The sequence below is a fragment of the Apus apus genome, chromosome 16 (assembly GCF_020740795.1).
Source record: "Apus apus isolate bApuApu2 chromosome 16, bApuApu2.pri.cur, whole genome shotgun sequence".
Lineage (NCBI taxonomy): Eukaryota > Metazoa > Chordata > Aves > Apodiformes > Apodidae > Apus > Apus apus.
This window is the reverse complement of record NC_067297.1, coordinates 7185925-7198779: the sequence shown is the minus strand read 5'-3', so window position 1 is coordinate 7198779 and position 12855 is coordinate 7185925. Positions and strand designations below refer to the sequence as shown.

General features: G+C 40.7%; 1 protein-coding gene across 2 annotated transcripts in view; it reads right to left on the bottom strand.

The window, feature by feature from the left end:
• DGCR8 (DGCR8 microprocessor complex subunit) overlaps nucleotides 1-10464 on the bottom strand; it is a 1090394-nt gene extending 1079930 nt beyond the window's left edge. For both annotated transcript variants that reach the window (XR_007891018.1, XM_051633662.1), the window contains exons 1-5: nucleotides 10369-10464; nucleotides 3787-4794; nucleotides 3188-3350; nucleotides 2236-2378; nucleotides 1244-1526 (exon numbers count right to left, since the gene is read on the bottom strand). Coding sequence is in view for 1 of the 2 variants with exons in the window: in XM_051633662.1 (XP_051489622.1) it covers nucleotides 1244-1526; nucleotides 2236-2378; nucleotides 3188-3350; nucleotides 3787-4509 (1312 nt within the window). In the remaining variant the exon portion in view is untranslated. The remainder of the gene's footprint in view (nucleotides 1-1243; nucleotides 1527-2235; nucleotides 2379-3187; nucleotides 3351-3786; nucleotides 4795-10368) is intronic.
• Between the last annotated feature and the right edge of the window lie 2391 nt (nucleotides 10465-12855).

Genomic DNA, 12855 nt, shown 5'->3' with positions numbered 1-12855 from the left:
TTTTCCAACCAGAACAATTCTGTGATTCTGCTTTTTTTGTGTGTGTTTTAGATTAGGAGCAAAAGTAGTGGCTTTAGTTCACACACTCAAGGTTAAGAGCTATTTTATACTAACAGAACTAATCACAGGTTTTCCTGTTACTGGCATAAATGCAAACTGGAAAACAAAACATTTTATTCTACCACCTGAAGATTCTACTAAACCACAACCAGCATAAAACCCAACACAACTTGTAAGAAAGCACTAGTAATTGTTCTACTTCATCACCTATTCACCTTGTAATTATGTGAAGCAAGTTATACAGTGAATAACAGTAGTTATACTATTAGCCTCAGTTTCCTAAAGCCGAAAGTGATTATTGCTGCGTATTTACTAAACAGTGTACCATGAAACACTACATCATGACACCACATGAGCTCCTTGAGTATCTGCTGGCTTCTAAACAGAATTTAACACATTCATTTTCACATGCTGACTACTGAAAGACTGACCCCCTTGACGTACAGTTGCTTCTCCTTTATAGGACATTTCTGCCTGTATAGTTAGCAAAAATAAAGAGTAGCATCCCAAGATAAAAAAGAAAAGCAAGCTCCTGGCAACATTTCCTTCCACAAGGAGTTCCAAATGCAATTCATGCTTATACTTGATCATTCATTATTTTTTCAGTAATACAAAATAGATCCTATTTGAGAGAGACAGGTAACTTCACACAGAAAGTAAGCGCTTACAGGTTTTAGTTTTGCTGTTAAATTTTTTTTTTTAAATCTTTTGTCATGTTTTTTTGGACTGAACAGGACATATGCAATGACAGGTTTATGTCTGAACACTGCAAAGATAGGTGGTAGCCTACAATCTATGCCAGTAATTCTGAGTAGTAATTTACATGGATGGTACTGTCAGGTACACAGTTGTGTTAAGTTCGTTCTTAAACTGAGATAAAGCCTACAGGACTAAACTTTGAGAACTTTCACATTTTTGGGTGTAAAACCTTTCCACGGGGACTTTCAAGTCTTCTGCAAAAATCTCCACTGTATGTTTATCTCCCTGTTAAAATCAAAATTGATTTCTAATATTGGATCTCTTTGTCCAGATCTCTGCATACAAAGGAACATGCAGAAAGACAGATGACCACTTGATCTCAGGCAAGATATTACTCAGTTGCCAAGTATGGAATAAAGCACAAGTATCCCAAATGCCATTACCCCAACTCCAGCCAAGAGAAGACTCCACTTCCCACACATACCTACAGATTCATCTTTACATACTTCAACTTTGGCCTTAACTTGTCCTAAGGCTCCTTGTGCTGCATCTCCCCCTGAGGTGTCTTTGTCATCTAAAGGCCCAGAATCGGCAGCAGTAGAATCTGGTTCTTCTGCTTGGCAGTCCAGTTCTGAAGATTTATCTAGGTGCTTTACAGGTGATACTTCCCCATTTGGGGTTATGTCATTGTTTTGCTCCCTTTCCTCGTTCTCCTTCATTTTTTTGTAATGCAAGCAGGGAATGCTACTAAGGGGAGGATCATGTTTCTGCAAATACAAAATAACATAGAAGATTTAAGTACCTTAAGTTCACCAAAAGCAAAATTCAGAACCAAAAGATGTAATCAAGATGGATGTTACTTTTATTTAGTCCAGGCTCAAGCTTCTCTTTGACCTTACACTACTCAAAATCTGAGTACATCCACTCCAGTGGCATCTTGGTACCATGTAGCACTGACACTAACCTTCAAACTGCCTTTTCTGTTTTAGATCAAATTATATTCTGTTCAATTACATACAAATAACACATGCTTCACAAAACCCACTGAACTCTATAGGGGTTTAAGCCTATGACACCAAATCAAATTTCTGGAGATTCCTTGGGTTCTTGAACATCACATGCTGACTTCTGTAAGTGTGGACCACAACTCACAGCTCAGGCTAGTTTATAGCTACAAATAAATAATCTGAATATATTCATAGTAGAATAAAACCAACATTTTGCAGCCCATATGCTAGAACAATGAAAGCATCAAGCAAGATAATCTCACTCAACTGTCCAAACTCATTGCAAAATTAGAAAAACAAAACACTGTAAAATGATACTGTATTTTCAGCAACAGAGAAGTTTATTTTCCAAGTACCTTAATTCTAACACTGGAAAGAGCCTGTTTAAGCAGAAAAATATTCAACTATTTGCAGGAACATATCTCATTTTAAAGTCTCAGTAAGTATTTAAGAAATTGACAGCTCTCACCCTTATGCTTCCTGTTCCCAAGAAGTAAGGTCTAGACCAGGTAACAACTCTAGATTCTCTGTGCAGATATACAGGAATGCCTGAGTTATGGAATGTCATGATCCATCCATCTGGCAAAGGTTCTGTAGGAGGGCGGCCACGACCTTTAAAGCAAAGAATGGCTTTAAGCTTGGATAGGCTGCTTAGAAGAACAGAAAAATAATCAAAGTTTTAATTTTTCTTGCTCCTTCTGTCTCAAAGGATAAAATGACACTGAAACAAGACTAAAAAAGTTTTGTAAAAAGATTTTGTTCTGCTTTATTAAAAAGGTTTATGCTTCTAACCCACATTAAATCTTGCAAAATTACAGACTTCAGTATGTTTTCAACTGAAAAGCAGTAATACCATTAATTTTTATACACTGCTTTGTTCATTTCACCAGTGAATCTTCTCCTGCTAAAAGAACCAATCTTGTAGTAAACTGCTTATGCTTGCAGTCAAGTTAATAATACATGGTCTCATTCCTTTCTACTCCAGAAATCAGAGAACGGTCTCATCTTAGCTGGGATTTTCCTGGCAATCCTGTGTTTTTTTCAGAGAGAAAAACTGTCTGGTTTCTTATTTGAGAATATAGTGAAGCTGGAAAACATGCCCCTAGAGCAGGTTCAAATTTTAATTCTGATTATTTTCAGTTACATTCTTCCAGATTGGTTCACATTCTCAGCTCTTCCTTATTAGTGGCTTACAATAGTTACACAATGAAACTTAAAAAATCTAAGCCAGTGACTTTCATAATGATTTTTTTAACATAGTATTACATACATAAACACTCCAGGTACAGCAATTTCAACAACATAAGTTATATAACTCCAGTAGGAAGAAATCCACAATGATCACTAACAGACTTCAGCTGTTTCACAGGACTGAAGACAAAAAGCAGATCATTCTTGTTCACCAATTAACATTCACTTACTTTTAAGTACAGTTTTAATTTTGGTCATCATTGGCTGCACACTTGTTTCTCCATCAGATTGGTGATCACTTTCACCACCATATTTCTCATTGTCTAGTCTCCTTGTTTTGGGTGCTCGAAGACCTTCTTCCAGCAGAGCATCCACATCATTATCAAAGTCATCCTGAAAGAGACTTCATCAGACACTATCCTTCTGACCTCCCTTTCCCATCACAAAGTATACATTTTCTCTATGTACTTCCATACAGAGAGAAACAAGAAATTTCCAGTGATCCCAGTAAAAAGACTGAAAAATAAGAAAATAAGTTTTTGTAAGTGAGAACTGGTATTTTTCATTATAAAATAAGCTGCAATCGTGTAAGAAGCCTTTTAAATGTTATTTTTAAACAAGACTATAGAAGCTGACACACAACTCAGAAATCTGACCAGATAATTTACAGAAGTTTTCAGCCAAAGTTCTTTCTTTGAAAAATCTGCATTGTTGACTCAAATACTGCATAATTCTAGAAGAGACTGTTTCCGTGAACATCCTGCGTATTTTCTTCTAGCCACTTGGCTAGAAAAACTCTTACTCACCAAAAGCCTGTGGATTTACTTACCTCATATGAGTAATTCAAGGTTTCTTCATCCACTTTATCTCTTTGAACGATAGCTTTAGATGTGAATCCTCCTCCTTCTTCATCTATTTCCATCAAATTGTCGGTAAAATCTTCTAGCTCATCCAGAACTGCATATTCCACTCTCTTTTCCTGATCAATATCATTTTCATCATCCTTCTTGTCATCATTTTCACCTCCTATTCCTACAGCTTTACCATTACTACCACCAAAAGGACAAACATGCAAATCCCCATTGACATTATTAACACCAAAATCTGTATCTGCCTTATAATCCTGCTCAATTCCAGTGTACAGAACTTTCCTATCTTTGCTTTTGCAGCTTTCTGTAAAGCTAACACTAATCTTTACATCTTTAAGTAACTTAAGATCTGGGGTGAACTTTCGAACTGAAGGTGCATGACGAGCAGTTCTTGGGCTTTGGTCACTATTGTTAGGGTCTATTATAAGACGACTTTTGTAGCAGGTAGATCCCTTTGTGAGAAGCTGTGTTCTGCAGATACTGTGCGTGTCCCCAGCAGGGGTATCTGACTGTCCATCACCACCAGAGCCAACGTCCATTACCTCTGCGTCACTGGACGTTTGCAGGGGAGGTGGTGGAGGCTGTTCATTAGGCGGCAGAGGTGGGGGACAAGTATGATTCTCCACATTCATTTCTCTTGCAGGTTCTTTAGGGAGGGGTGGTACATGTTCATATTTCTCCATTTTTAAAACTACTGTTTTTTTTTAAAAAAAACAATGCTTTAATAAATGTTTATATCTATATTCCTATCATGCATAAGTCCATCAAGATTGGTTTATCATGTTCTATTCAATATGCAACACTGATGATTCAGTTAAGCTGACTACATTGTTCTTTTCATTAATGTAGACAGCTTTCAGAATCACTGTCTCAATTATTGGAAATCACAATGCATTCAGCTTAAATAGCTGAAGACTAAGACTGCATCTTCATTGGACAAGCAGGTCTCCCTTTTTTCTTCTTTCAACCTACAAGAAGAAGAAGAAGAAAAAAAAGATCTTTGTCACAGAAAAAAAATGGAAGTAGCAGCCCAGGCAAAAAGAAACAATGTCACTCCTTCCAGCATAAATTTTAAGTAGAAGAGTGACATTCCCACAGTGAAAAACGCACAGTATCTTGATGCCATTTTGAGTGAGGCTGAAATTAGATTGCTTTTACTGCTTGATCTGTACACCAGCATAAGAATCTGCCAGCACACAGTTGCCTGGATAATTTGTTGACTATCTCCACCTGGTATAGCAGGCAGGGAATTAAGCATAGCATCTGCAGGGACCAGACTGAAAACTGTGCATTTGGCAGGGGATTCTCCCATTGTTTAAAATAACCTGGTATTTGAGCCATACTTACCCACACAGGAGAAAGGATAATTAGCTGACAGTTTAAGACAATCTGCAAAACCAACAAGACTGTAACAACTATGGCCTTACAAGACACTTAGCTTTTTGAAAGTTTCTTGTTATATGTTTTAAAAATACCAGTGGAAGTTTTAAAATGAAATATCATAATTTATTAAAAATTCTCTTTAAAGTAATTTATTAAAAATTACTCTTTAAATAACAAGATATTAGACATTTTATCTTATTTTCCTATTATTATGGACAATATTTGTTATGCTTGAGGAATTCAGGTCTAGATACAGTGTTGGCTTCTTGAAGACATTTGGAAGCCAGTGATTTAGGTAATTTAACCTGGCCAAAATAAACAATTAGTCAAGGAAATTTTCTGGGGCATGAGGTGGTGTGTATTTTGGGTTAGATTTTTCACATCAATTGGGTTCTTTCTACCATGTCTATGATGGCTTCTTCAATTATACTTTTGTGATCTGTGCAGGACTACAAGCACCTGGTGAAAGGAAACAATTTCTTACCTGCTAATTTAGTTTCTCCAAGTCCCTTCATGCCACCCCAAACTGGGCTTATATCTTATATCTATATCTACCTTATATCTACTTTACTCTGCCCAAGACAGCCAGCTGGCTGAACCTGCTTAATTTGAAGTATTTCCAGGTAGTGGAAAAACGCTACCCAGGTATTTTAGAAAGATAAGCTCCGAGTCCTTACCATAGCTGTGTAACATTTGAAGGCAACAGGGCAGAACATTGGGTTGTCATGAGGGACTTGGAGAAGCCAAATATAATTCTCTAATGTATTGCTATGCCAGCCCAGGCAGAACAAACCAACAGCAATATCCAAACACCAACTGGGGCAAGGCAGGAAGCTGAGAATCAGGAGTTACAATGGGATCAATTAAAATTTAACAGCTCACAGAAGCTACCTACCTGGAAGCTGGAAGAAAGCAAAATATACAACAGAACAAACTATTATTTTACTGATTTGGCAATGAAGAAGGTTTTGCTGTGATAGCAGAATATCTCACGTTCTGTGGTTTTGTTCATTTTGTTTGTTGGTTTTCTATATACTCAAAACTATGACTCATTCAAGAGGCTGAGCTTGACATGCATTGCAAAATTACTGAGGAAAATAGACTCCATTTTGATAAAAGCTCTACAACAGTCTTATCTCCTCTGATTCAAACATAGTACCTTCTAGAATCAAAAACAGCTCATTCACCAGTAAGACAAGCAGTTCTATGTATTTAAATCCATTCCATCCTAGAAGATGATCACACAATCACCTGAGCAGTGATCAACTCCTTCTTCTTTCAACAGGTTCTGAAACACCTAGCGTTATACAGAACACTTCTAGAAATACACTTGTCTAATGACCTTCTCCCTTTCTCATCTTCAGATTAAGAAAAAAAAAGTGAATGACAAATTATTAAGTTCTTCACAATAAATTATTAGTGCTTTCATCGTTAATTCTGAACAAAATAATCAAAAGCCACAGTACAAGTTCAGTAACTCCTGGAAACTAAATGCCTAAGTAATCAAATTTTTCTACCTTAGAGTCTTCAGAAGACTCTTGAAAAGAGCAAACAGAAGTAATTTACACAGAAATGAAACACTGAAATGAGTATTCTAGAATTCAAAAGAGCACTACCTACCTTCCCATATGACCAAGGAGCCACCTGGCCCAACTTAAAAAGACTGTTTTTGACATGACTGTGAATGCAGTTTCCACATCCTGCTCCTATGCTATAGAGTGTTTTTCCACCACTAACGTCAAAACACAAGAAATTAATCTTTACCTGCCTGGCTTTGGCAGTTTGCTGATGCTACCTCCACTCTTTGCAGAAAAGATGTCTTGTTATTACATTAGAACACTATTAACAATGACATTCTTGTTGTCTTCCCCTTCTTGTCAGCCTTGAAATAATGAATAGCACACTAAATCAGTGCCAGAGATTGTCTACTACTCAGTACACACACTGTGGCCAGAAAAAGTACTGGAACAAGATGAGCCTAAACGAGCTTTTGCATTTCTGTCCATAAAGCTGCTACATCCCTAGGGTAACAGTCTGGCAGCTCTACAGTTACAGTGGCCTACAATACCTTCCTATAAGCTACAAAAAGCCAGGGAAAAGCAGGGTAATACAGGTCCAGTTCCCATCTTCTTTCTGCCAGCTGATGTTACAATATGCCCCTTTATCTCAGGGGCTGGAAAAAAAACCAAACAAAACCAAAACAAACCAAACCTACAACAAAACCCATGAAGACTTTCCCTTAGATATCAGGTATTTTAGAAGACAGAAGGGGTGAAACCTAAACGGATGAGTTAGATGAGCCTGCAGGTTAAAAGCAGCCAAACAGATCTTAGATCAAGAAAATGCAATGATGACACATAAAAGCAGACTTAGCAAACTAGGTTATATAATATTAGAATACAACATAAGTTAGTCTGCTTATTGTCATCCTTAATTAACGTGCCCTGAAAGAACAGACTTTATTGTCTAAGGCTCTACCAAGTTCCAACAACAGTTTCCTTAAGGACACCTGAAAAAGTTTTGGAACACCACTGACAGCTACAACAGCCGCTACAAAACACTAAAGAAACTCTGGATGAATAGCTGGAAATATGAACACACAGCTCATGCTCTGCAGATCACCAACACATGGAAATCTCACACTTTTAATTGTCTGCTCTTATTTTGAAAAAGTTTCATGTCACAAAGTAAACTCAAAGAAACAGATACACAGTGGATATCTAAATGTGACTTAGCAAACTGCACAGGTCCCAACTAAAGCAGTTTTGTAGATGTCCTTTGAAAACAGAAAAAAAAACACCCAACCACTTCTTTGTTTAGTAATTAACACTGCCTATTCCTGCAACCAGAACAGACAGATCAGGGGACTGCATGGGGAAAGCACACAGGTAAAAGGGCGCCTCTCTTCAAAACAGGAGAAAAACACAATCTTAAAATTTTTAGCCAACCCTGCCCAAAACTCAAAGGGAAACTCTTCTCTACACAGCATGTCAGCAGTCTTACAAGTGAGTTGAATGAGGAACATATTTACTTCACGTAGCTACAATCACAAACAAGGAACGGCACAGCACAACACAGATTCTCTCTTCAAAAATCACTTTTAAAACAAAACTGGATTCCTTATCAGAAGCTACTTACTTCACATTCAGTGGGCCCCAAAGGGAAGAGTAGCTCAAAACAAACTCTCCTTATTTTCTAACCAAATACAAAGTCTTCCTCATTCTCCAGCTCCTAATGGCAACTCTGCAGAGCAGTATTTATGAGACACTGATCACGCTTAAAGATCCACATAGCTTTAACCCTTATCAAAATAATTAACTGTTCACAACCATCTACCTTCTTTTTATTATACCTATACTTCTTGTATCTTTTAGATACAAACGGTCCCAAAAATAAGTTAATTTTATTCATTATCAACTGCTAAAAAAAACCCCTGAAAGCCAAAAAATGACCCCAAACCAAGGAGATGTAATTTATTTTGTTTAAATCAGAAGGAAGTCTCAAAATAAATATATTCTGTAAAACAGCTACTTCATATAGGACCTAATTTCTCTCCCTATTATCAGCTCTAGAATAGAAAGATCTTTAAGGAAACAACCACTTTGTTTAAGTCACCAAGGCACTCTAAGAAAAGGCAGTCATGAGTCCAACTATAACTTTATCAGTGGCAAATACAGAAAAGGCTACTGAACTTGTCTTGTTCACAAAACTTCACCCCATTTTAGAACAAGAAGAGCACATAATTTTTTAAAAGGCACCGTCAGAAATGGCAAAGCAGTTGCTTCTTTTATAGCTTGACCAGTTTTCTGGCAGGGTATAGATGGTTTCAATTAACTGTAAAACAGGAAACCGTTTTTTTAAAAAAACCTGCAAATGAAAGCCTCAGAAGAAGAAAAGATATATTTACTTTCACATCACAAATAGCTTTTTACTTGTTAAGAAAAACAACAGACGGAACAAGGAACGAATTTCCCCTCTTATTCTTTAAAAAAGCAAATTAAATCTGGCAATGAAAAGGCACTGCCCAAAAGAACTAGTGGCCTAACTCCTCATCCAGAACTAAAACCAGGAACATTTCAGTTTAGTTAGAAGACATACGGTTACAAAATTGATGATCTAACTCCAAAGTCTGCAACTCACAACTTAAGGGAGTAAGGAAATTGAATGAGTTCACCCAGCAAACCCTCAATCCCAGTGCATGAGTGATGGCTGGAAGTTAGGGAGCCCACTCTCGTTGCAAACAGACTTTAGAGCTGAACCCGAAACCTAAGGAAAGAAGTGCAAAAGAGAGATTTCTATTTTTCCATCCAAAAAAGGTGAAGGAAGTTAGGAGAATAAACCTTTTGGAGACCGAATGAGATAACATAAAGGAAAATATACCTGTGTATTTCAATATTAATAGAGAAACGCATTAAGAAGAATCCTAAGTGTTACAGACAGTCATACCACCTTATCTTCACCATCCCAACACATCAGAACTTAAAAAAGTGAATGGACACCCGGACACACGTTGGTGAAGGGCTACCTTCCTCCTAACGCTGCAGGGGAGGAAAGACAAGCTCTTCTCCCCTATATAGAAGAATGTCTAGCGGAAATTCTCCTTCTCACTCTCCCTGTACCCTCAGACACATCTGCGTACCACTGCGAGACACGACGGAGCGTAAAAACTCACGCCAGAGTTGATACTCCCCATCACCCCCTGACAAGGAGGTGCGCGAGGGCAGAAAGACATGGCGTTTCCTTCCCTTCGACTGCCCGGAATGCAATTCCACGGCGGGGGCAAGTATGGAGGTAGCTGAGGGCAGGCAAGAAGCAAAAAAAAACCAAACGCTTTCACCCCAGAAAACCCTAAACAAACCTAAACACCAGCTCTGACGAAAAGACGCTCCAGGCGGGGCGGGGGAAAGCGCCTCACGGCAGCCCCCGCCAGGCAGGGCAGCCCCCAGCCCGCTGCAGCGCCTGGATCTCGGCACATCGGCCGCCGCTGCTCGGCGAACGGCTCCTCACAGCTCCGTGCCGGCGGCCCGCGGGCTGCGGCCGAGCGGGGCGGGCAGGCCGGGCGGCCCCGCGGCCTGTGGGGACGGAGGGGTTACAGCCCGCGCGGCGGCGACGCGGCCAGCCGGGCCCGCTGGTGCCCGCCCCGCGGCGCCAGCACTCACCTGCGCCATGCCCGGGGGCCCCGCCGCACCCCCGCGAGAGACGGGAGGAAGGAGGGCGAGCTCGGCCGCCTCACCGCAACCGCCCCCCCGCTCCGCGCCGCCGCCGCCATCTTTAAACGCCTGCTCGGGGCCGCTCCAGGCGCCGCGGGCGGGACCGCGCGCCCGCCCAGCCAATCGCCCTCCCAGGCTCTTCTGTCAGGAATTTGAAATGGCGGCGGCCATTGGCGAACGCCCCGGCCTGTCAGCCCGCTCTGCCCCTGCCCACGGAGAGGCGTGGGGCTGCCCGGCGCCGGGCCAGGGGAGGGAGGCGGGGCAGGGGCGGGCCCGGCCGGCCATGACGGGCGGGTGAGCCGGGCCCAGGGCGGGCTCCTTTGTCTGGGACCGGGGCAGCCGCCGCGGCGGGCTCGGGGCGCCGCGGCCATCGCGCCGTCTCCGGGGCAACGGGTCCGAGGGCGGGATCCTGGGCAGCCAGGAGCGGAGCGGGAGGAGGGCGGGAACCCCCGCTGGGGCTGAGGAGGCGGCCCGGGACTGCGCTGGGCTTTCAGGTGGGCTCTGGCTTCACCTGCCTCCCGCAGGCTCCGGGAACCGTCCTTGGGCGAGCCCGCGGGGCCCCGGGTGCGGCACGAGGCCGCCTCCCCTTCAGCGCCCTGCGGAGAAGTGTCCGGAGCGGGATCCTTCCCTCGTTCAGGCGCCTGCGGTGCGGCCCCAGCTGATCCTCGGTGCTCAAGGCTTTCCCCCCTCGCACGCAGCACTATTCAGCTGAAGGAGACAAAACTTCTTCCTACAAACACCGCTTTACATCTCTAAGCTGCACAACCGCAGCGTTAACCCTTCAAACCCAGTTTACTCACCTACCAAGCTGTTCAGAAATAACCCCCAAATCTGACTGTAGAGTTTAGATCTTATAGCAAACATCTTCCACAATTTATGTAAGGTTACTTCCAAAATATTTGCTGTTCTAATTCACTCTGATGCTTAATTATTTGCTGCCCCCGAATTAGAGAACTGCAGTAGCTTTTATTGACACACTTAAATCATAGGGGCTTGCCCTTCCTGTCCTCCACATCATACTGATTTGAAATCAACATCAGACAACATACATCAGCAGTTAAATAGCATTTAAATACTAAATGTTTTATTTGCTTCCATAGACAATTTCAAGACATGAGAATCTTTCTCTGATCTTTTATTCACATCTTTAATGCCCCCAAATACTGTTATGAATGATAACAGTAATATTTTAATGATATTTTAAAGACCTCAAGCCTTTCTTTGTGCTTGAGTGGACCAACATATTAATGTATTAATTTATATGGACATAGTGTCATGGGACTGTATCAACATGTAATTACAAGGTTACTGAAATTGGTTTCAATCTTTGCAAGCTGCCCTCAAAAACTGAAAGCAGTTCCTAATTTTTAATTCCTCGTAACAGGCTTCTACACTCAAGCCATTATTTTAGAGTGGTTTTAAAATGATAACTGCTTTTAAAACAAACCACTTTAGAATGCATATTTAACAAATATCCATGGTTAGCAGAACAGCCATTTACATCATACTTCAGCCTTCAAAGCTGAAGAAAAAAAAATCTCATTATTAAATACAGAATATAAGGTAATGCTAGCATTTGCTGTAAACTAGCTGTGTAACATCCCCTCCTAAATTGCTAACACTGTGACTGGAAAAGATTGTCCCTGAAAACTCAAGTATCAAGACTCATTTGAATCCAGTTTATGTGAACTGAAGTATTGCACGGAAAGTACTGCACACTGCAGAAAATAGGTTAAATTTTTCAATGTATATAAGCAACAGCATTCAATTAGAATTAGAAGAGGCACAAACAGGTTTTTTGTTTGGTTGGTTTTTTTTGTGCAGAGCTGATAGAATTAAAATGCCTGCATGGCTTTGAAATCAGAAAGAGAACCAGAATGTTAGTTTTTTCCATTGTGCATTTGGTTTTGGAGAATCATAGTATTATGACCTAAAGTAACAAAGCAATAGCTGATCCTTTGAAACACTGACACTTCAGGGAGATATACCTCTAACTTTTCATAAAGAATAGAATAACAATCCAATAACAAAAAAAAATTGTTTCATCAAAACAGTGTTTAAATCATGGTTAAATGTTCAACCCAGAAGGCCTATGTTACCTCTGGAGAATCAAATCTGACCTGCTATGTCCAACAAGTTGCAAATTCATCTGAAAATGCTGATCACCTGGACTTCTACAAAAAGATGTGCCAAATGTGCATAAAACCCCTTATCTTCCATCCAGACTTTTGAATTAGGAGTATGCAGCTCCACCTGCATAGTGCAGTAAGGATTTACAATAGCATCATGCACATGAGCAAAACGTCAGTTCCCAAGGACAAGGGTATTTTTGATGTGTGACATAGGAAGGCTGGACAGAAACACAAAATACAGGAAACAAACCTGTAAGGAATACAACTGTGAGCCTCCTAGTGAAGTTTACAGGCTGCAGTCATC